Raw genomic sequence first — 21,033 nt, 5'->3', positions numbered from 1 at the left:
ATACTAGACTTGGATTGACAATTTCTCATATAAGTTGAACCAATGCATAAAATTAAAATTAAAAAGAAGAAAAACTAAATAAATATATACACAGATGAGTGCACATATGTGTATATATAAATTCAGAAATGTGTGTGTGTATATATACACAGGAGCAAATTTACATAAGTATACATAAATGAGTAGCTAGTTTGGTGCCTTACACATAGCAGTACCCAATAGTCACTGATCTCCTAAATGCATGGGTGAATAGTAATGAAAACTTAATATTTTTATATACAAATACCTGATAGATTCAGTATCTATGTGCACAGGTGCTATCCTCTCCAAGAGAAACTTGATCATTTCCAGGAAAGGATTAGTAGGCTGTTTAGGGTTGCCCAACTTCTTAGTTATTTCACGCTGTAATGCAGATTTTTTAAATATCACAAAAATATGTTTAAACAAATCACTACATTATATTATTAAGATACTACATTAAAACCATGTAGTACTGATGCTGCAATAAACAAATCAATAAGAATGGAATAAGTCAAAAAAAAATTTTAAAACTAGTTTAAGAATTAAGTGTATGAGGAAGGTAACATTTCAAGTAAATAGGAAAAGGGTAAATTATTCAATATAACATTTTGAAATAATTGGAGATAAATTTGAAACAAAACAAAGATTTCTATATCATGTCTTTTACCAAAAAAAAAAAAAAAAAAAAAAAAAAGCTCAAAACGATAAAAATATAAAATAAAACCAAGGATCCAGTAGACACACAAACTCTAGCAACCTTATCAGAGAAACTTCTTAAAACTACTGACTCCTGGACCTCACTCTGAAAATTCTAATTAATTAACCTGGGGTAGAAGAACCAAGAATCATCTTTCTCTAAAAAGCAGCTCTGAAGATACATGAATAACAGATTAAGAAACACTGACATTAGTAAATATTTTCACTGACTTGCAATAGAATAGGATTTTGTGATTGGGACACCAAAAGCAAAAACCTCATGACCCAGCTAGATAAAAATAAAAATTATGATATGTAAAGAACATCATAAATCAAAGGGCAAACTGCAACTGACATAAAATTATTCATATCTTAACAGACAATGCCATTATGACAAACTCACAAATCAATAAGATAAATACCATTCCATAAAAAATAGGCAAAATGATAAACATGAAATTCACAAAAGCAGCATGAATAGATAAGAAACTCATGGAAAAAAGATGATTAGATGACTAGCAACCAACAAATACAAAATAAGTATGTTTTTGTTGGTTTTTATTTGAGTTTTGTTTCTAGTGGTGATACTGGCCAACATTATGAAAGAGAAAATGGCCACTCTCACCACTGGCAGTTAGTAAAAACTAACCAGTTTGGGAAGCAATGTACCAATACATATTGAAGATTTTAAAAAATGGACCTTTAAACCATGCAATTATATTCCTAAGAATGTATAATAAAGGATCAAGAATGTGCAGAAATATTATACAGTTCTTTGCATTAATCAACAAGTGGGGGAAAATCTAAATGTACAAAAAAGTAGACTATTCAGTAAATCGTGGCATATGCATTCAGTGGTATGCTATATAGCTATTTATATAATACTATAAATGACTAATTAAGTAAAATATTTAACACTGTATATGTAATATGATTTCATTTTGGAATACACACCATAACATTAACAATTATCTATATGGAGGGATTATAGTTTATTTGTATTGTTACTTATATTACATTTTCTAAATTTCACATAATAAATGAAAATTACTTTTTAAGGCAGGGAGACAAAAACTATTTGGGTGTTTTTCAGACATTATTTCTTTCTCTCCTTACCACACAACCTTCAGCCTGTTTGCAGGAGCATGTTGGACTAACAAGTACTTCTAACTGTTTTCTTATTTTCTCATCATCTTCTAACACTTGTGTGAATTTCTTCATGAAATCCTGAGCCTTACCAGGATCTGGCAAATTTCCTTAAAATAAATTAAAATTTAATTAAAATACACTTTTAAATTGCTCAAAATAATTAAAAAATCAATACTTCTCATTTTTTATTATTTTGATTAATAATCCTTATCTACATGTTCAGGTTAGTTCAATAAAATAAATTGTGAAGTACCATCAATAGTCAATTTTCACAAATAAAATCTGTTTTCTAGAAATATAAAACAGGGTCACTATGAAGAGATATCTATGCAGGAAATGACTGCACTGGCTATTTCTAAATAACTTCTTATAGCATTTAAAGATATCAAGATCAACCTTAATAATGCCCATTTCATTATTAGTGTTCCCTCAAGCTTGTGGCACATGTTGTTCTCTTGAAGTTCAGAGCAAAAGATAAATCACCAAGTTTTATCTTTAAGGAACTATTTTCTTATATTTCCATGTTTATTATTATGCCAGTCCAGAGAAAATCCTGTCTGCTTGCTGTCTGGAACTGACATATACTAAGTAAGCCGTTTCCAGTTTTACTGTTGGATATGTCATTACTGTATGAGAAGAGATTAAGTCTTTGTACGAGACTTCATATTACTCTAATGGGTCTTGTGAATCAAAAAACCTAAGAGAACTAATAAAATGTTGATCCTAGTCTGGTGTTCCCACCCCACCCCAGCTATTTAACTGCTATAAAGAACTAGCCTAGAACAGAAATTACAAAACTTTGGATAGAAAAAAGTAGTAGAAATTCAAATGAATCTTAAAGTATGAATACAGTAAGTTCAATCTTCAAGTTCCCACAGTTCTGAAAATGTATATTAAGTCTTAACAAGAATAACTGAATCACTAAATGCGGAAAGAATATATTAATAAATTAATCCAACTAAACACTTGCTATATGATCTTTTCATGTTTTCTATATGAGAAAAAAAATTCATTGCAAAGAAAGGGCTCCATATGTTAGTACAACAGATAAAACACAGTACATATAGAAGACAAACTAAATGTTTGTGTAAGTTTTAAGCAATAAGCTTCAGCATACAATAAGCACCTGAAGGAAAGCTGGAAAACTGTTAGTGTAGCACTTTACAAACTGATCCAAACATCACTAGCAATTCACTGGAGTTTAATGGTATTATGGAAAAGGCAGTATTGTTTTTAAATAGTTTTGGAAAATGTCATTTTACAGCCCCTTCCTAACAGGCATCATGTTAAAGGGTATAAGAAGACCTAGTTATTAAAGAGGAGAGGTGCAAAAGGGGAAGAGATGGAAGATTGAGGGCAACAGAGAGAAAATAAAACAAAACTTTAAATTCAACATTATACAAATATATCGACCTTGCAACCCCATCTTTGTCACAATACCCTTAACCACCTATAGGATACTAGCTTTCCTCAAACAAAAAGTGAAAAATATTACCTTGCTTGAAGAGAATGGACAGAGGGGAAAAAACAGAAAGAATACAGGGGATCATCTTCTTAAGAGGATACTAGCCAGAACCAAACTACTGAGAAAATAGTGATTTAAAAAAAAAAAAAAAAAAAAAAGCATAAAGCTACTTACTGTAGCACATTATCAAAAAAGACTGAAAACTAGTTTTATCTACCCAGATCTGAAATATATTTTGGTCTTAAAAGATCTATTCACACTAAAATTCCAATCACGTAACCTAAAACCCAGTGAATTAAGTTACTGCACTCTTCAATATCTTAGCATTACTTCCATACACGTTTTGCAATAGTCAGCATCTCAGATCCATCTTAAGATCTTTTCATTATCATCAAGTGGAAGTTCAGTAGACTCATTCTGCCAGGTATTTCTGATTACCTCTCTGATTAACACATCTGCTATACACAGTAATGTCAAGGTGGGAGGAAAAGGAAATGACCACAAACATAGTTATTTCCCTACTCTTGCAAGAAATAAAGATGTGCTACACATACTGTTCAATGCAATTAAATAATATTTATTGAGCATCACTTAAATCAAATAAATATTTTTTTCAAAAGAAACTATTAATGTAGTCCTTGGATATATTCAATTTTCACTCATTGTGAAATCAGCTTCTTAATATTCACATTTTATGAAGAGTAACCAACACCAAAGCACTAAAGTAAGCTCATATAATGATTTAAGTGAATTCTCAGAAATAAATTTATGCAATAAATCCTTTCTCCAACTCAAGTTTTTACAAAAGAAAATCTGAAATTCTATATCATATGCCAAGTAAAAATCAGAAAAAAAGTAAAGCTGAGTTGCTTATTGAATATCAAGTAAAAATGCATTAATTATTTGCTATATTTTCAAAGCCTAAAATGAAACAAATTATAAGAATTATTTTGATTAAATCTTAAATTTTATATAGATTTAAAATAACTTACTTGTAATAACCATCACTTTTGAAAATATGGCCTTGACACTGGCATCTGTCTGTAAATCACAAAAAAAAAAAAAATCAAAATTAAAATTTCCTGACAAGAATCTACATTATATTTTTCAAAAAATTAGGTATGCATAACTTAGTAATTCTCCAGTTCCATGCCCTTACCACAACTATGTCCTTTTTTTTGTGGGGGGGGGGGGCATACTGGGGACTGAATACAAAGGAGCTTTACCATCTATCAATAAGCTCCATCTCCAGCTCTTTTTATTTTATTTTGAGACAGGAGGACACTAAGTTGCTGATACTAGCCTTGAACTTGCAATCCTCCAAGTCATTGGGATTAAGGTGTACGCCACCATTTCCAGGCTACTGTAAATATTCCCGAGGTATTTTTTAAACCCTAAATGTATTAGATGGGAGGTAGAAGTGAACACATTTTCCACTCTCATCACCTCTTACCTCACCCTGTTTTGTTAGTTCTCAATTAAAAAACTGATTGCTACATAACATTTTTTGGACAGGTAGATATTTTGCAGTTTTAGAGCTGAAAGAATGGGGTAAGTTTTAGAAGGAAAATAAAATAATTAAAAACTTGTTAGTTTTCAAGTTTTTAGTCCTATCTCAAATTAAAAGTTGACACATGTATAAATTTCAACTGACTTGAGGTTTCTCAGGCATAGTAATAAATCTTATGGCAAAGATCTTAATGGAAAAAGACATTTAAAAAGCTGTTTCTAAGATTTCTAGGTATGGGTTTTAACAGGGAAGTGTAATTTCACTGAATAAATGTGCTCACCACATTGTACTGCACATACATTCATGTACTATTTCATGTGAATTCACATATATAAAAGATAAAAAGATTAATTATATACATCTTCAAGTGTCGTATTTTTTAATATTTATTTTTTAGTTGTAGTTGGACACAATACCTTTATTTTATTTATTTATTTTTATGTGGTCCTGAGGATTGAACCCAGGGCCTCGCACGTGGTAGGCAAGCGCTCTACCGCTGAGCCAAAACCCCAGCCCAGACAGTGTCATATTTTATAAAACCAAAAACATGTCATTGAGAAACTGTGTTTAAAAATACTAAGCTATATAAATATTGGGTTAAAGTCAATAAAATAAATAAACCATCCCTATTGAAGGAGCTGTTTAAAAGGAAATGAGAGACAAAGCATAATAAAATACAAGAATTAACTCCCAAATACTTGAAATTTGGAATACTAAACAGCAATACTTTAAGAAACATACAATTTTTGTTGTTTCATTTACTGATGAAAGAGATTGTGCTGGGCTTTCAAGAAGTTGATTCACATGAAAAGAAACTGAACCAACAAAAGTGCAATACTGAAAATTAAAAAGTCACTTTTGAGGAGCTGGGGTTATGGCTCAGTGATAGAGCACCTGCTTAGCATGTGTGAGGCACTGGGTTCAATTCTCAGCACTGCATATAAATAAATGAACAAAATAAAGGCCCATCAGTGTCTAAAAAACATTTTTTTTAAAAAAGTCACTTTTGAATAATTAATTCAGTTCAATGAAGTAGAGGGGCTATGTTGCTGAGCCAAAAATTAAAAACTGGCTTACTCAAACCGAATAATAAAGAAAGCAAAATAAATAAATAAATAAACAAACCAACCAACCAACCAACCAACCGTTAAGTCTTCCTGATAAGATATGAGGAAATATAAATACCCAAAAGTTAAGCATATATTTGAATTTTTTCTAACTTTAATTCACTTATGTCTATTATAAATCTTAGTATAAACAAACAATTATAAACTAATTCTTCTCACAACACAACTCTATTGGAGTACTATCCTCCTCCATTTTGTTTCTTCTTCAATCCTACCACATATTACCGAGAATTCCTACTTGATAATTATTATAAGACAAGCAAAAACAAAATTACACAAAGTAGAAAGAAACTAAGCATTGCAAATGAACTGAGATTTTTATTTTATGATTCCATATATGACTGAGTAAAAACGTCATGAGATCCTTTCAAGTTTTTATCAAGAGGCAAGATAAAGAAGTTCTACTAAAGAAGTAAAAGCTGAAAGATTCAGTCAAAGGCAAAGTTGTACTTGATTAAAATCTCACACATCCTGAGCAACATGATGTGAATGTGCTATACATGATCTACATATTTAGCATACTACCTGGTTATCATGATTTCAATGATACCCCAAGTCAAGAATTCTATACACATAAATATAAGAACATCTCTTATTTTTATGTAACACTGTTGCATGTTTGGCCAGAGGAAATAAATTAATACTGCTCAAAGTAACAGCACTTAATGCCCAGATTACTCACTGAGACACAATGACTTACTGCATAATAATACTCAATGAAACACATGCCTACTGACTGAAATACACTAATTTAGGGTTCAGAAAAAGAAAACAGAAAAATCACTGAATTGTTTTTTTAGTTATTTATCATAAGGGAAAACACATATTCCAACAGGTTCAATACACTCAACAATCATAGAAAACAGGTTATATATATTCCATAAAACATAAAGAGGTTATTGTTAGCCTACAAAACAAAAATACTACTCAGACATAAGCTTCAATTAGGCAAACAAATGGTACAATATCTTTGAAATCTTCAAACCACACTTAAAGATTAAAAAAAAAAAAGTTAGAGAATCACTACAAATCTCTAAAACAACTGCTGTTAATTTATGGATTTTTAAAGCAATTAGTCAAATTATGCCCAGAGAAACTGGAAGCTTTCTCCTTTTAGATAAAACTATACTGCTTTACTGACTGTCCTACAAATACGAGGTTTGTGTGATGAAAGGGTCTGGAGAGATCACTATGGACTGAAGAAGAAATAAAAGATAATACTATTGTTTTCCCTCAATGCAATTTAAAATAAGCAGGTACAATTTAAAATAAGCAGGTACAATAATGCAATATGTTTTGGATGAATTATAACATTTATAGGCCTACCTAATACTGAAATCATTCTAAATACCCAAAAAGAAAATGATACTTTACTAGATGAATATTATCATTTGACTATAATTAGATATTCAAGCAACACATTAAAATCACCATAATATTAACTGGAAGAGAAAATACAAAGATACTGTACTATAATTACCTGATTATAAAAACTTTCTAAAATCCTAAGAGTATACAAAGACATGGAGAGTATTCGTGTGGCAAAATAAAAGTGTAATTTTATTCTATTTTTTTAAGCTTTCAATAACACTGAGTTATTGTTTATTTCTTTATTTTTAAAGATACCAAAAAACTTTTAAATACACAGAAGTACATTCTCTTTTCTGATGCTATCACCTTTTACAGATTTAGTAAACTCTTAAAATTTTTCTATGTAATAAGTTTCTAAAAATTGCAGCTAAGTTAGGAATCTTAAGTTCTATCTTTAGTCAGAACTCTTCCACAGTTAATACAAAGCAGCAATGGTAAACAGCAACTAAAATGTGTGTGTTTTACAAAACTTAACATCAAAAGAAATTTTTCCTTTAAAATTTAGCTTACTTTAGGTTGCTTAATTAAGTCAAGCAAATCCTTTACTTGATGTCGGAGCAGATTTTGACATTTCCACATTTCATTCAATGCTCTAAAAAACACAAACATACAAAATAGGTTAAAAAAAATCTTTCCAGAATTGTCTAAGTACATAACTATTAAAAAGGCTTCAAATTACCAAAGATGACATAGGAAAATTCACAGGACTTAGAAATTGATGATGTACGGTGGTGGGGGGGGGGGCAGTCAAATATAACAATTAAAAAAAAAAAAAAAACAGGATCAAAAGAAGAGATTCACAGTGGTTGTGTTTTGCCTTGTCTAAAAATAAGCTGTATTTACCATTAATAAGAGCACTTTTGTAGGCTAAGGGTATAAATTGGAGAAATTGTAAATTTAATAAATAAAGGAAAAAATGAAGAAGATCCTATAGAAGGTGGAATAAAATAGAATCCAAGACAGAAACAGAAAAGAGGTATAGTTATGAAAAAAAATGGGGATTTTTTTTCCTAAAACAGGTATTGTATTACATTTAAACTGACAGGAATTATTTATGCTAAAAGTCAATATTCTTTCAATTTGGCAAAAATCCTGATATCTTCCTAATAAATGTCTTTTTCTTGGGCAGAAATTTAAATCAAAAAAGAACTTAGGTAATTAAAAAAGATATATAAATCAAAGAACAACTAGTGTTAATATATTAAGTTATAGAATATCAGAGCCACACATTTTAAAATTTTAAAAAGAAATTTAAAAAAATATTTTTCATTGGTTTATTTTCAATTATCTATACTTCATTAACCTCTGTGACCATACACACAAAGCACTTGCCAAGTAAGTAATAAAAACAGAAGCATATAAAACATCTCTTTTTCCTTTGATGGAAAGAAGATTGCTTAATTTTCCATTCTCTCCTTTAAAATGTTTTAAAATGCCTTTGGATTTCTTAAAGGCAATAACTACTTTGAATCTGGAAACTTAAATTTCTGTACAGCAGTCATTTTAAAATGATACTTGCTGGGTGAGGTGACCCACACCTGTAATCTTAGCAGCTTGGGAGGCTAAGACAAGAGGATCTCTAGTTCAAAGCTAGCCTCAGTAAAAAGTAAGGCACTAAGCAACTCAGTGAGACCCTGTCTGTAAATAAAATACAAAATGGGGGTGGGGATGTGGCTCAGTGATTGAGTGCCTCGAAGTTCAATCTCTGATACAAAAAAAAAAAGACACTCACAAAACAACAGTATTGGGGCATTTTCAACTTAGAATGTGAAATTTAAACAGTTATACTTTATTATTATTTTCAAGTTATTAAAATTTCAGGAAGTTTCATTGGCATAATTTATTAATATAAACACTGAAAGCAAAATGTCCATTCTCCAGAAGACTATAAAAACCTAAAAATTATATGTTACATAATTAAAATATAACTTTTAAGGAAGCAGGGTAGTTGTGAAATTACTTCTGAAATCCAAAGTCAATGCATTCTCTTTCATATTACTAATCATAACTTACAATTTCTGAAAGACCTGGAGGTTGAGACTTGCTTTTACTTAAAACAAAGAGGAAATTATTTAATCTACTATAGTTATTTATTAAAGATGAAATCTGGAACAACTCTAAAGCTCACCATAAGCTACAACTATAGTTGAAGTTAAAAAGTGACCATCATTGTCTAAGAACTCATATAAAACATATTTAGCTTACTGTCCTCTCAAGTATTTTTATGTAATCATTAAGCAGCAATTTGTTCTTGTTTACTGCCTATCTAAATAGCCTTTCTTCTGGTGGGGGAAAAACGCTATACTAAGAGAAGCAATATTACAATAAGAAGAGAAATATCCATTTATTTATTCATAGTCTAAATTCTAGTTCTGTCACTTTAATGTGAAAACTCTGGCTAGAACCCGGATACTCTTTTATTATGCAGCATTTTAAACAGTCAATTCTCTTTCAGGTGTTCCTGTTACCATACCAAAAGTTCTAAATCTTCTGCTTCCAACTGGGCAAGTCACCCTTCAGACTCTGTCTAGATGAGAACCAACTAAATGAAAAAGATCACAACTAAGACATGTGATACTAACCCCTACTCTCATAATGAAAAAAAGTTCTGGGAAACATGTTGGAGGTGGAAATACACACCATTATCAAATGGTACTTAAGCTTGCCTCTTTTTCAATAATCAAGATATTTCATTTGCTCAGGATTACCCAAAAATTGGTTCATGTCAAAAGTCTTACATTTAGGAAATATCTTGTCTTCCCCAAAAGAAAACAGTCACAGAATAAAATATATGCCTCTTTCAACAATAAGAAAGAATCCTTACCAAACAAGTTCTCACCAGGAACCTGCCTACCAAGGAGCTATTTTAAAGCCCTTTCCAGACTAAATAAGGTCATACATTTAAACACCTTCTGGGCTAGAATGGTAATTTAAATGAATAAAGACAGGTGTTACAATACACAAGTGGTAAGAACTATGATAATATTAGAACATTAACAGTCCATAAAGCTATGAAAAGATCAGTGTTATCAATATTCAGGAAAATTAAAGATAAATACTCAAAAAACTAGCAAAAATTTAAGATGTCCGATAATATACAGGAGGATACAGAAAGTCAGAAACCACTGGTAGAATTATAAAGCAGTATCAATTCAATACTAGTTTATAATGATGAAAATAAACATACTCAGCAATTCTACTCCTAGCTATACACTAGTGATTCCAAACTGACTGTCCATTAGAATTTCCTGAATGTTTTTCTGAAACCCTTAATGCCATGACTGTCTTCCAGGCAAATTTAATGAGAAGCTTTTAAGGAGAGATACAGGTGTCAGTTTTGTTTAAATCTCTCAAGGTGATTCCAAAATGTAGCTAAATTAAGGAAAATATGTAATTATACCTTAGAGAAACCCCTGCAGGCATGCACTAAACTTTAAATATTCATAATACTACTAGAAGGAAGGAAGAATCGAGGGAGGGAGGGAGGGGATTGGGAGGGAGAGAGAGAAAGAAAGGGTTTGGAGTACAGCTCAGTGGTGGACTGTAGGCCTGGTGAGTACAATTCCCAATAAATACCATGAAAAGAATTAAGACACACATCCATTCTCTCTATTGAGACAAATTTCCAATGTGAAAAAATGAAATAAAACTGTGGCTTAATGACATAATGTAATTCTATACCGCAGTGAATAAATAGTCTTTCACTATTTATGATAGTACAGATGAATTGTGAAACACAAGAATGAAAAAAGTCACGAGACAATACACAAAATTATTCCATTTTCATCAAGTTCAAAAAGAAGCAGAAATATTATTAAGGGATACCTACACATCCATACGTACACAAAGGTATTTTTTATAGGATATAAGAAAAATGAGAGACTAGAGGTTATCTCTGGGAAAAAGATAGGAAGATGGAAGGGTAACGAGTTCACAAGTTGGATGGTATATTCATAGATATTTTAATTTTATTATACGTAATAACTCACATTTATGTAACTTATTATCATTACAGAATAAAGAATGTAATGGTCTTTGGAGAAAACACAGGTAAATACTAAAATTTTGGCAAGTATTACTGTGGATCAGTTAACTCCAAAGTTGGTGAGGATAAAATGATATATACCTAACTTAAATAATTATATTTTATTCACTAACTATTTTTGTAGAATCAAAGTCTCTGCAAGGACAGGCCTAAAGGAAAATTTACTTTCAACATTTCAGTGGCATTATTTTTCAGAATATCTCTTATTAATGAGTGCTTTATTTTTAAATTCAATCAAATATATTTATCATTTAAGTGAAGAGTAATGTCTGATATGGTTTGTTTTATAAGTACTATTTATAATTTGTGTTTCTACTTACAATTATTTTTCTTATTTTCTATTTCTGGTATTAAGTTTTTATTAATTCTTTTTCATTCCCTGGATCTGGAAACTCTGTACTAATTCCATTCTTTTAAAGGTGACTGTTAAATTTCTAAAATGTATATCTGACATATGATCTAACTAGTTGACATGTCTATTCTTACTCTTACATGATAAAAGAACATTAGAACACTTTTTAGTGCATATTACTTACCTATTATCTTACATGTTTTATGTCTGATAAGGTCCAAAATTTTTCACAATGTCATGGCACCAACCAGAACAGTGGGCAGTAGAAGAATGTCCTGGAGACCCTCCTTCTATGACTAGACACAAGGAACTATGGGACGGAGGGTTCCAGGGACACTTGAGAGAGTTCACATACAATTAATTGCAGGGAGTATGCTGATTAAATATCAGCCTAGATGCATGCTTACTTTTAAAACTACATCATCCTTACAAAAAAAAACCTTATTATTTTTATAATCCTTTATTTAGATTTGCAAACATATTTGAAATTTTTGTTGCTTCTTGCATATCCTCTCTTTCTTACAAAAAAACAAACAACTCTTTAAGTAATTTTTTCACATAAGATCTGAAGTAGCAAATTCTCATTTTTTGTTTAGAAGCATCTTCACTTCATTTTTACAGCTAAATGATATTTGAGTTGAGTCAAGGAGTCAAGATATGCTTTGATTTCCAATAAGAAGACTGTTTCAAACAGGATATATATGCCATATCTCATCCAATCTAAGAGGCTATCAACTGTACCATAAGAAAAAGAACCACCAATTAAAACTAAAACAAGGACAATTTTAAGATGCATTCCAATGCAGTGAAAAATTTACAATATATGTAATAAAATTAAATATAGTTAGTATATTTTACTACATACAGTAGGGAAACAATGACTTTTGGAACCAAGTAGAACTGATTTTGAAACATGGTTCTCTTACTAAAACTGATTTGACTTTATGCAAGTTAATTATTTCTGTGTAATTCAGTTTACTATATGTAAAATCAGAAAAATACCACTTGAACTAGAGGCTGTATAGGGTTTTATTTCACCCTGTAAAAAGCCAGATAATAAATATTTTAAGCTTTATGGGTCACAGTATGTCTTTTGCAACTACTTTTCCATTATAATGCCAAACTATTCATAGACAATGCATATTTCAGTGCCTGAAATACAATGGGTATCAAGGAATGTACATTTCTGTATAAATTATCAGTAATGTATAATTTTTACTAAGGAGGAAATGAAGTCTTAAGTCCCATTAAGCAGAAGTACAAATGAAAATTACATATGGCTCTTTCAAACTCCAATTTCTGAACATGTTAATTCTCAATAGTTGTAAACCACTGGACTACTATGGGTTTACACTTTCTAAGATCTACAGTAAATCCCTAGACCTCAACTTCTTAATCCTTAATTTGATTCAATTAGATTAGCAATGTGTCTTCCATGTCTCAAATATTAACTCACTACCCAGACATCTAAAGGTACTTTTTGAATACAATGTGATCATAAAAATATATCTGTAGCCAGGTATGGTTACACACACCTGTAATTCCAGCAACTATAGAAGCTGAGGCAGGAGGAATGCAAGTACAAGGCCAGCCTTAGGAATTTAATGAGACCCTGATTCATAATAAAATAAAAAAGGCTGGGTGTACAGCTCAGTAGTTAAATGTACTGGGTTCAATCCCCAGTATGGCAAGTAAATTAACAAACTCGTGCCCAAGCGCGCACATACACACACACACACACACACACACAATTTGTGCTTACCCTTTTACTAAACTATAATACTGTGTTGAGGGTATGTAGCACAAAAGGTTGTGTCCTACTGCTTTATATCATAATTTAAATCAGTACCACTTAAGAATCAGATGATAGTATTTTCATAATATGGACCTTTCTAACACCTTAAGGGAAAAAAAAATAGGTATATCACATTTCTAGAGATACCAACAATATGAAAACCTTAGAAAAAAATCAAATTCTAAAAGATTCCAAATCAATTAGTTCTACTTTTTAATTGCTTTAAGTTGCTTGATCTCATTTTGACAAAACTTCTTAAAAAAAGAAAAAAAGTTGAGTTATTTTATTGTGTCTTGACCCTTTAAAACAATGTTTACCCCTTACATAGTTTACATTTTCAAATACAGCTATTTGTGGTTTCTTTTCCATAAAATTCAATAGTGCAAAAGATGAAAAGAAGAGTGTGACATTTGAGACATACTTCACAGCATTTAAATCCAGTGTGGCATACAAGTAATATAAGCACTTCATCCGCTCTGTAGTTTCCAAATTGTGGGGAACCATGTATTGAGCAAAGATCCGTTCAACAAGTAATCTATAAAAGCACAAAGAAGGGACCATGTTGACTCTTTTTAAATGTACTAAATTTGTATGTAAAATTCTAAACATACAATAAATACATATTAAACAAATTCCTGACTTTTTAAAGTTATTATCATGAAAAACAGCCTGGCTAAAAGTACTCAGAAATTACTAAGTCCTCTCTCTCATTTCCTTTGATAGCCTAGAGCTTTGATGGCACCTCTGTTTTCCCCCACCATGGCTTACTGCATGAAGAGGCCCAGAAGAAGAGGCACTACCCCCTCCCCCCCAAAAAAGAAAGAAATGTACTAGAAAGTCATAATGCAAATTCTATACACTAATACAAGCCACTCAAAAGTCTAAAAACTACTTTTATAAAAATAAATTTCTTAGATAATGTTAACCCTAAGACCTCAGGTTCTAATTTCTACAAATCTTCAAATTTTGATACAAACCTCTGTTTCTTTTCTCACTCTAACCTGCTATAGGCATAACCATTTAGATCCTACTAATAAGCTGTCAATTCAGACTGTAAACAGGATTTGTGGCTTTACTGATTTCGAAAGGACTGAGATCCATACAAGATCTATCCTTAGGCAGATAATGTATTTTTAAACAAATTTATAAACTGTATTTAGCCTTGACTAGGAATTGGTTCTATTTAAAATGCCCTTAATCCAGTTTATTTTTATTTGAATTTCATTTGAAAAAACTGAGACTCCTTATAACACAATTATGAAACAAAACTAAATTATAACTAGATATATTCCTACTTTCAGATTTAACTCTGTTCACAAATAATGCATAAAAAATAATATAAAAAATGTACCCATCCCTAAAGTTGTGCACATTACTGCTTCTTTTGTGGCTTTGGTGAAAAAGAGAAACTACTCATTTCATTTCTCCTGTAGTAAAAACTAAGGAGAAAATTTAAAGTGGCAATCAAAACAGTTTGCATAAAGCAACAGATCAAGAAATTATACCCCAAATCATCAAATACACATATATAGTGTCCTTACCGATCATCAATACTATTTTGGTAATATATATGTAGCAATTTGTCCTTAATCCATGATATCTGTTTTGCAGCATCTTTTCCAGCTGCTGATTGTAAAGCATATTTCTTGTAAATTTGGGCAAGTCCCATCATAGCTTCTTTACGCACTCTCCACTTAAAATAAAAACAAAAAAAGTTTTCTTTATAATGTAAAACTGCTTCTATTGTACAAATTCAGTAAAATGTAGTAGTAGTTTTTCATTTCCCTTCACATTATTTCCTTCAAGCCTCAGATACTGAATTTAACAACTATATTTATTAAAAAACAGTATTTTCAAGTGAAATACTATTTTCAAACATTAAAAATAAAAACCTACTTATTATTACTTATTTCTACTTACCCGTTTATCTAATGTTCGCTCTCTCACAAAATTAAGTAAGTGATCATTGACCAGAAGAATATCCTTTTTAGCAGCTGTAACTATAGACACGATAACATCATGTCTAATAGCTTCCTCAGGGTCATGTGACCTCACTTTAAGATACTCTGAAAAATAATATACTCTTTGATTAAAATGGAAACTTTAACAATTAAAATACTTAAAAAGATTAAAGAAAACCTGTGAAAATAAACCACAGCAAAAACAAAACCTAAGTAGAAGGTTCAATATTTCAAGAAAGTCAAGAGCCAGAAAAAGGAAGAGAAAGGAAGAGGAGAAAGGTCAGCCCTTCAATCAAATAATAATGCTTACATGCAACTGAACAGTAAAACCTCTCTCCTCATTGGCTGGGCAAGGAAGCAGATTAAGTAGTTTCTAACTTCATTAATTAAGCAAATCATAGAAATGAACAAAATTCTATCAATGTTAAACATTTCGTTTTTGTTTTCCATATAAGTAGATAAAACACTCAATCAAGTCAAGCTGTGCTATTTGGAAAAGGCTAGAGTATTAGAATTTCTTTCCTGTAACTAAGGAAACTCTGAATAAGGTTACTGAAAGAATAAAATTGAGATATTGGCAGCCAAGAAACAGAATAAGAAAGATTTTAGGGCAATTCGACTAAATGAGAAAAGGCCAAGGGAAAGACAGAAGAAATGAAACAGATTTCACAATTGAGTCAAAAACATGGAGTTCATACATAGCAATGAGTAAACTGGAAAACAAATTTAACATACTTCAGTAATGAAATCTTAAGTTTTAGGTGCAAAAACTAAACACAAATTAAACAAAATATTACTCATCTTTTTATGATGAGAGAGAAATTTGGTTGTTTGGGTTACTAAAAATAGTCTTGCCTATACACAAACAGTGTTTTTGACTTGAGTAGATTTAATTCTCTAGAAACAGTTTTAACAATTATGATTCAAGCACCCATAACATCACTGCCCATGTCATAACCCCTCCACTTTGCACATGCTGTATTAATAGAAACTATTCTAAAAGTGAGAAAGACTATATGTTGCTAGAAAAAACTTCTAAAGAAATGCAAATGTTGTTTACCTAACCCAGTAAATTTAGCACTATGATTTCAAATGAACATGTTAAAAGAGCTCAAATTCCTATCCTTACCAAGATACATACAGAAGTTTTATAGTTAACTGTACTCCAAAAGCATCACATACTATTTTATGTGTCACGTAGAAACAAAAAAAATCCAATGACACTCCATCAATTTTAAAATGCATCACAACTTCTCTAAAACTAGCCATTCATGTTAAACAAGTATACACAAACATTATTAATTCACAGACATCAACTGAGAGGAGAAAGTGATAATGGAGAAGAAAAAAGAAATTCTCAATTATTAGCATAACAAAGCATCTACTAATATTCTTCACAATATGGCTGCATCCCTCAAAATTTGGCTAAAGTCACAAGAAGGAATCTCACAATTACTATCAGCAAAAGAAGATAAATCTGTGTGTATAACATATTTATTTCTGCTCACTCCTGAAACTCTACTAAAATGGTTAAAGGAGAAACATAACAAGAAGAGATCATAGCAAGAGATGATCTGTCAACAAAACTGACAGATGCAACACAGGTAAATGACACAGGACAAAGGAAAAGGATGAAATCCAAATGAGAAAGAAAACATTAAACAAGCTCATTTTCAGAACAGAACCCAGGAAATATTTAAAAATTTCAGAGACCTAAAGAGAGAAGAGATGCCGACTTTGGCTGAATGCAAGGAGTGCCAAAAATCTATATAAATGTTAACAGTGGCTTACCAATTGAGAACTGTTCTTTGACTTCCCCTCCCTTAGCTCTGCATTCTAAATTCCAAAGATAACCTACACCTAAATTATTAAGATGTTATAAGCTAAATAATCTTTCTTTAAATTCACAAAATTCAGAACATTTAGTGACCCTCAGATAACATTAGAATCTATAATGCACCTGTGCATCAACTAACACAAAGCATGTAAATTACTTTGAGGTTTAACTTTCAGAAAAGTAATACATTTGTCTAAAGAATTACAGGTAATAGCCTGAGATGGTCAAGGTCAATGTTCTAGGCTAGAGGAAAACAAGGGAAACCCATTGCCCTGAACGGCCAAGACCCATTCAGCACATAGTCTCCCTGCCTACTGTCCTACTATCCTTTCTTTCCCTAACTATACATTACATTTGGATATAATTTTTTAATTACATTAAGTAAATTACTTTACAAATTTTATTTAAGGACATCAAAAGTAGAATTATAAATTATTTGGTTAAGAGAAGCACTGGATCTGCTGGGGTTGAGAACCACTGCAGCACAAGGTTCATATGCAGAAAGTAAGATGATAGTCCTGGTCAGGAATGAAGCCCATGGAATTTAAAATATTTGCGGTGGTGAGCTTAAAAGAAAATATTATAATTGAAGATCTGATAGAAAGTAATAAAAATCAAAGCTTTCACCTTCAAACAAAATGAAGGATTGTTTTCTTACTCTCATTAGAGTTTCGTCACTCTCTAGCAGTGAAAATCTCAGAAGATCTGCCACCATATTTCACGTAGGGAAGAAAGAAATAAGACAGAAATCTTCTATAAAATGAAATAAATAGATAGAATATAGCCCTCATCTGTAGAAAAGGGATGGCAGTTAGAAAGTTCGAAGAATATATGAAAAAAAAAAAAAACAACAACAAGCGAATCCCATTATTGTGTACATCCACAAGAATGGGGTACTAATTAGAATAAGATTTTAAATATGCATGCATAATTTTATCAAGACATTCTACTGTCATGTACAATTAAAATAATCAATAAAAAAATAAATAAAAGTTCAAGGGGAAAAAAAAATTAAGGAGAGACTATATCTAAGGTCATCGGGAAAGAGAAAAAGCCAACAAAGACCTAAGAAGGAACAATAAACTTTGGCAGTTAATTCCCAGCACTATCTCTTTCCTTCTTTGTAAATCCTTTACAACCTATGTGACCTAACATGAGAGCAAACTCAAAGAAAGAGAAGCTCTCTGTAGTCATGTATAATTTAACTTGGTACAGACTGCTACAAGTTGAAAAGAAAAAAAAAAAAAACACTAAGGTCTGATTATACTTAAATAAATGAAAAAAAATGACAAACACTGTATAAAAGTGAGAAAATTCAAAATCTAAAATGAAAGCCTAAAAATAAATGAAGAATTTATTTTAATGGTATCATTTTGATATCATTAAAATAAATTTTAATAATAAATTTTAAGAGAATGTGATCAATTTTTCATACTGAATTATTTCGAATTCTTTAAGCTTCTTAAAGATGAATAATAAAACTAAAAAATATATCGGAACACCAATGAAACTCCATATCATACACACACAAGAATGGGATCATAATTAGAATAAGTTATACACCATGTATGTATAATATGTCAAAATATACTCTACTTCACGTATATCTAACAATAACAAATAAAAAATATTTTGGAGATAAGCCTTACCTAAATACTTTCAAGAATAAATCTTTAAGAATGGTATGAACAAGTGAGATACAAAAGGAGGGAAAAAACTAGACTTTGGAAAGTAAGTGAAAAAATATGACTTCAGATTTTCAAGAAAACAAAATCCCTAGCCAGTTAAGGGGAAATTGGTAAACCAATCCATATATTACACATTATACAAAAAGCATAGGAACTGTACAAGTACTTCCGGAGCTTAAGGCAATGGAGAAGAAGGGAGAAGGGGCACCTGGATGAAAACTGAGAAAATACAACCACCCATCTAGAAGATTACCCCTATGCCATTTCAAACTGAGCCTAAAGAAAACTTTTAATAAATAGTGCAAATCAGAGAATCTCTAACATGGGGAATACCCAAACAGTTGAGGGCATGGACACTATAACCTAAAAGAACAACAGACAAGAAATGTGAATGCAGAAATCCACTGTCCTTTTCCCACAGACACTAGAAACTAGATTTACAGAAAAGATGTTCTTCCATGGAAATCCGACCCGCTAAAGTAGAAATATCTAAAGTAAGGGTCTTCCCACAAATAACTCACCCTTATCACCCTAAAGTTCAGAGTTGACAGATCCATTCATAATCTCAGAAATTTCCAAATGGCTTTTCATTTAGTCACATTCTTGTTCCCATTAAACACCTTCAAATTACCAAGCATTTTGAGGAAATGTTTTTAACAAAGAAAACAGACACAAAAACAATAAAATGGGGGGGGAGGGCAGTTACTAAAAACATTTTGTAGAGGAAAAAAACTCCCCACAAAACTAACATTTATGGTCGCAGAAAATACTACATGGAATAACACAAGAAAAGGATGCTATAAAAAAAGAAATATCCAGGGGAAAAAAAGGAGGAAAGACGACATGGGGAGACAGGAGGGTGAAACAGACAGACAGATACACAGACATGCAGGCAGAGAAATAAAGGGACAGGAAGGAAGGGAAAGAGAGAGGAAGAAAGAAAAAGAGAAAAAGAGCCAATGTGGAGGGAGGGCAAAGAAGGGAAGAAGAATTCATGGTTCCAGTATCAAGGCTATATAGAAGCAGCTAATTGTACAAGCAATCCAGATGTGAAAAGGAAGATAGACAGCTCCAAAGTGAGATGTCTCCCCAGAAAAGGATGAAACTGGTAAAAATACCTGCTTCTTTAGATGATTGATAATAATTTAATATAACTAAATGCATTACTATGACAAGTCTTTGTTTAAATACAAATGAATATAGTTCGTGGTATTCTTTATCAAAAGAAACTCAGTAGTAGTAATTAAGATTTGAAAAGCAATGATAAGGAAGACTGTAAAAAAAAGGCAGTTAAAAATGTACTACAGGGCTGGGATTGTAGCTCACAGGTAGAGCACTCGCCTACCATGCGCGGGGCACTGGGTTCGATCCTCAGCACCACATAAATATTAAATAAAGACATTGTATCCACCTATAACTAAAAAATAAATATTTTTTAAATGTACTACAAATTGGGAAGTTTTAAAAAATAAATTAAATAACTAAAAGAGTGTGAAAGATGAGAGACTGATAAGTTAAAGCCTTTAAGGGTCTGTGATTGCTCAGAAAAAAAGCTAGAGTTCTGGTTAATTTTAGACTTCATTACCAATTACGTACTCAAAGCACCAAAAAATAGTGTTTACTTTGGAACCCACAGAAAAGAAAGGAAAAAATAGAACAAAGAAAATCCATCCAACAGAAAAGAGAGAGAAACATAAAAAGAAAGAAGAAAGGAAAAAAAAGAAATAGTAGAATAAGACAGCAAGTTCAACTCCCATCAAATTCAAATAATATTTCAAAAAAATGTTCTAAACACATTATAATACTATACATCCTTTATGGAAAGATACACATATGGTAGCTACAAAAATATGGATGGTATGCAGACCAAATTCAGTTGAGCAGCTATACTCTATAAAAGCAGGGAGAACAGTTTGTGAGGGCATTTTGACTATATACGTTTTTAATCTCAAAAACACAGCAAGTGCTAACATTTATAAGGAAGACATAGTGGCTGCTAAACTAATCTAAATCTTC

At 31.3% G+C, this 21,033-nt stretch overlaps 1 protein-coding gene across 6 annotated transcripts in view; it reads right to left on the bottom strand.

Moving 5' to 3' along the window:
- Nucleotides 1–21,033, bottom strand: part of Pds5b (PDS5 cohesin associated factor B) — a 193,399-nt gene that overhangs the window by 75,754 nt on the left and 96,612 nt on the right. For all 6 annotated transcript variants that reach the window (XM_048800816.1, XM_048800814.1, XM_048800815.1 and 3 more), the window contains 7 exons: nucleotides 15,452–15,597; nucleotides 15,073–15,224; nucleotides 13,953–14,066; nucleotides 7,850–7,931; nucleotides 4,324–4,372; nucleotides 1,834–1,973; nucleotides 287–402 (listed from right to left, as the gene is read on the bottom strand). In XM_048800816.1, coding sequence (XP_048656773.1) covers nucleotides 287–402; nucleotides 1,834–1,973; nucleotides 4,324–4,372; nucleotides 7,850–7,931; nucleotides 13,953–14,066; nucleotides 15,073–15,224; nucleotides 15,452–15,597 — 799 coding nt within the window. The remainder of the gene's footprint in view (nucleotides 1–286; nucleotides 403–1,833; nucleotides 1,974–4,323; nucleotides 4,373–7,849; nucleotides 7,932–13,952; nucleotides 14,067–15,072; nucleotides 15,225–15,451; nucleotides 15,598–21,033) is intronic.

The sequence above is a fragment of the Marmota marmota genome, unplaced genomic scaffold (assembly GCF_001458135.2).
Source record: "Marmota marmota marmota unplaced genomic scaffold, marMar, whole genome shotgun sequence".
Taxonomy (NCBI): domain Eukaryota; kingdom Metazoa; phylum Chordata; class Mammalia; order Rodentia; family Sciuridae; genus Marmota; species Marmota marmota.
The sequence above is the reverse complement of the archived record's forward strand: the minus strand, read 5'-3'. Positions and strand labels throughout refer to the sequence as shown.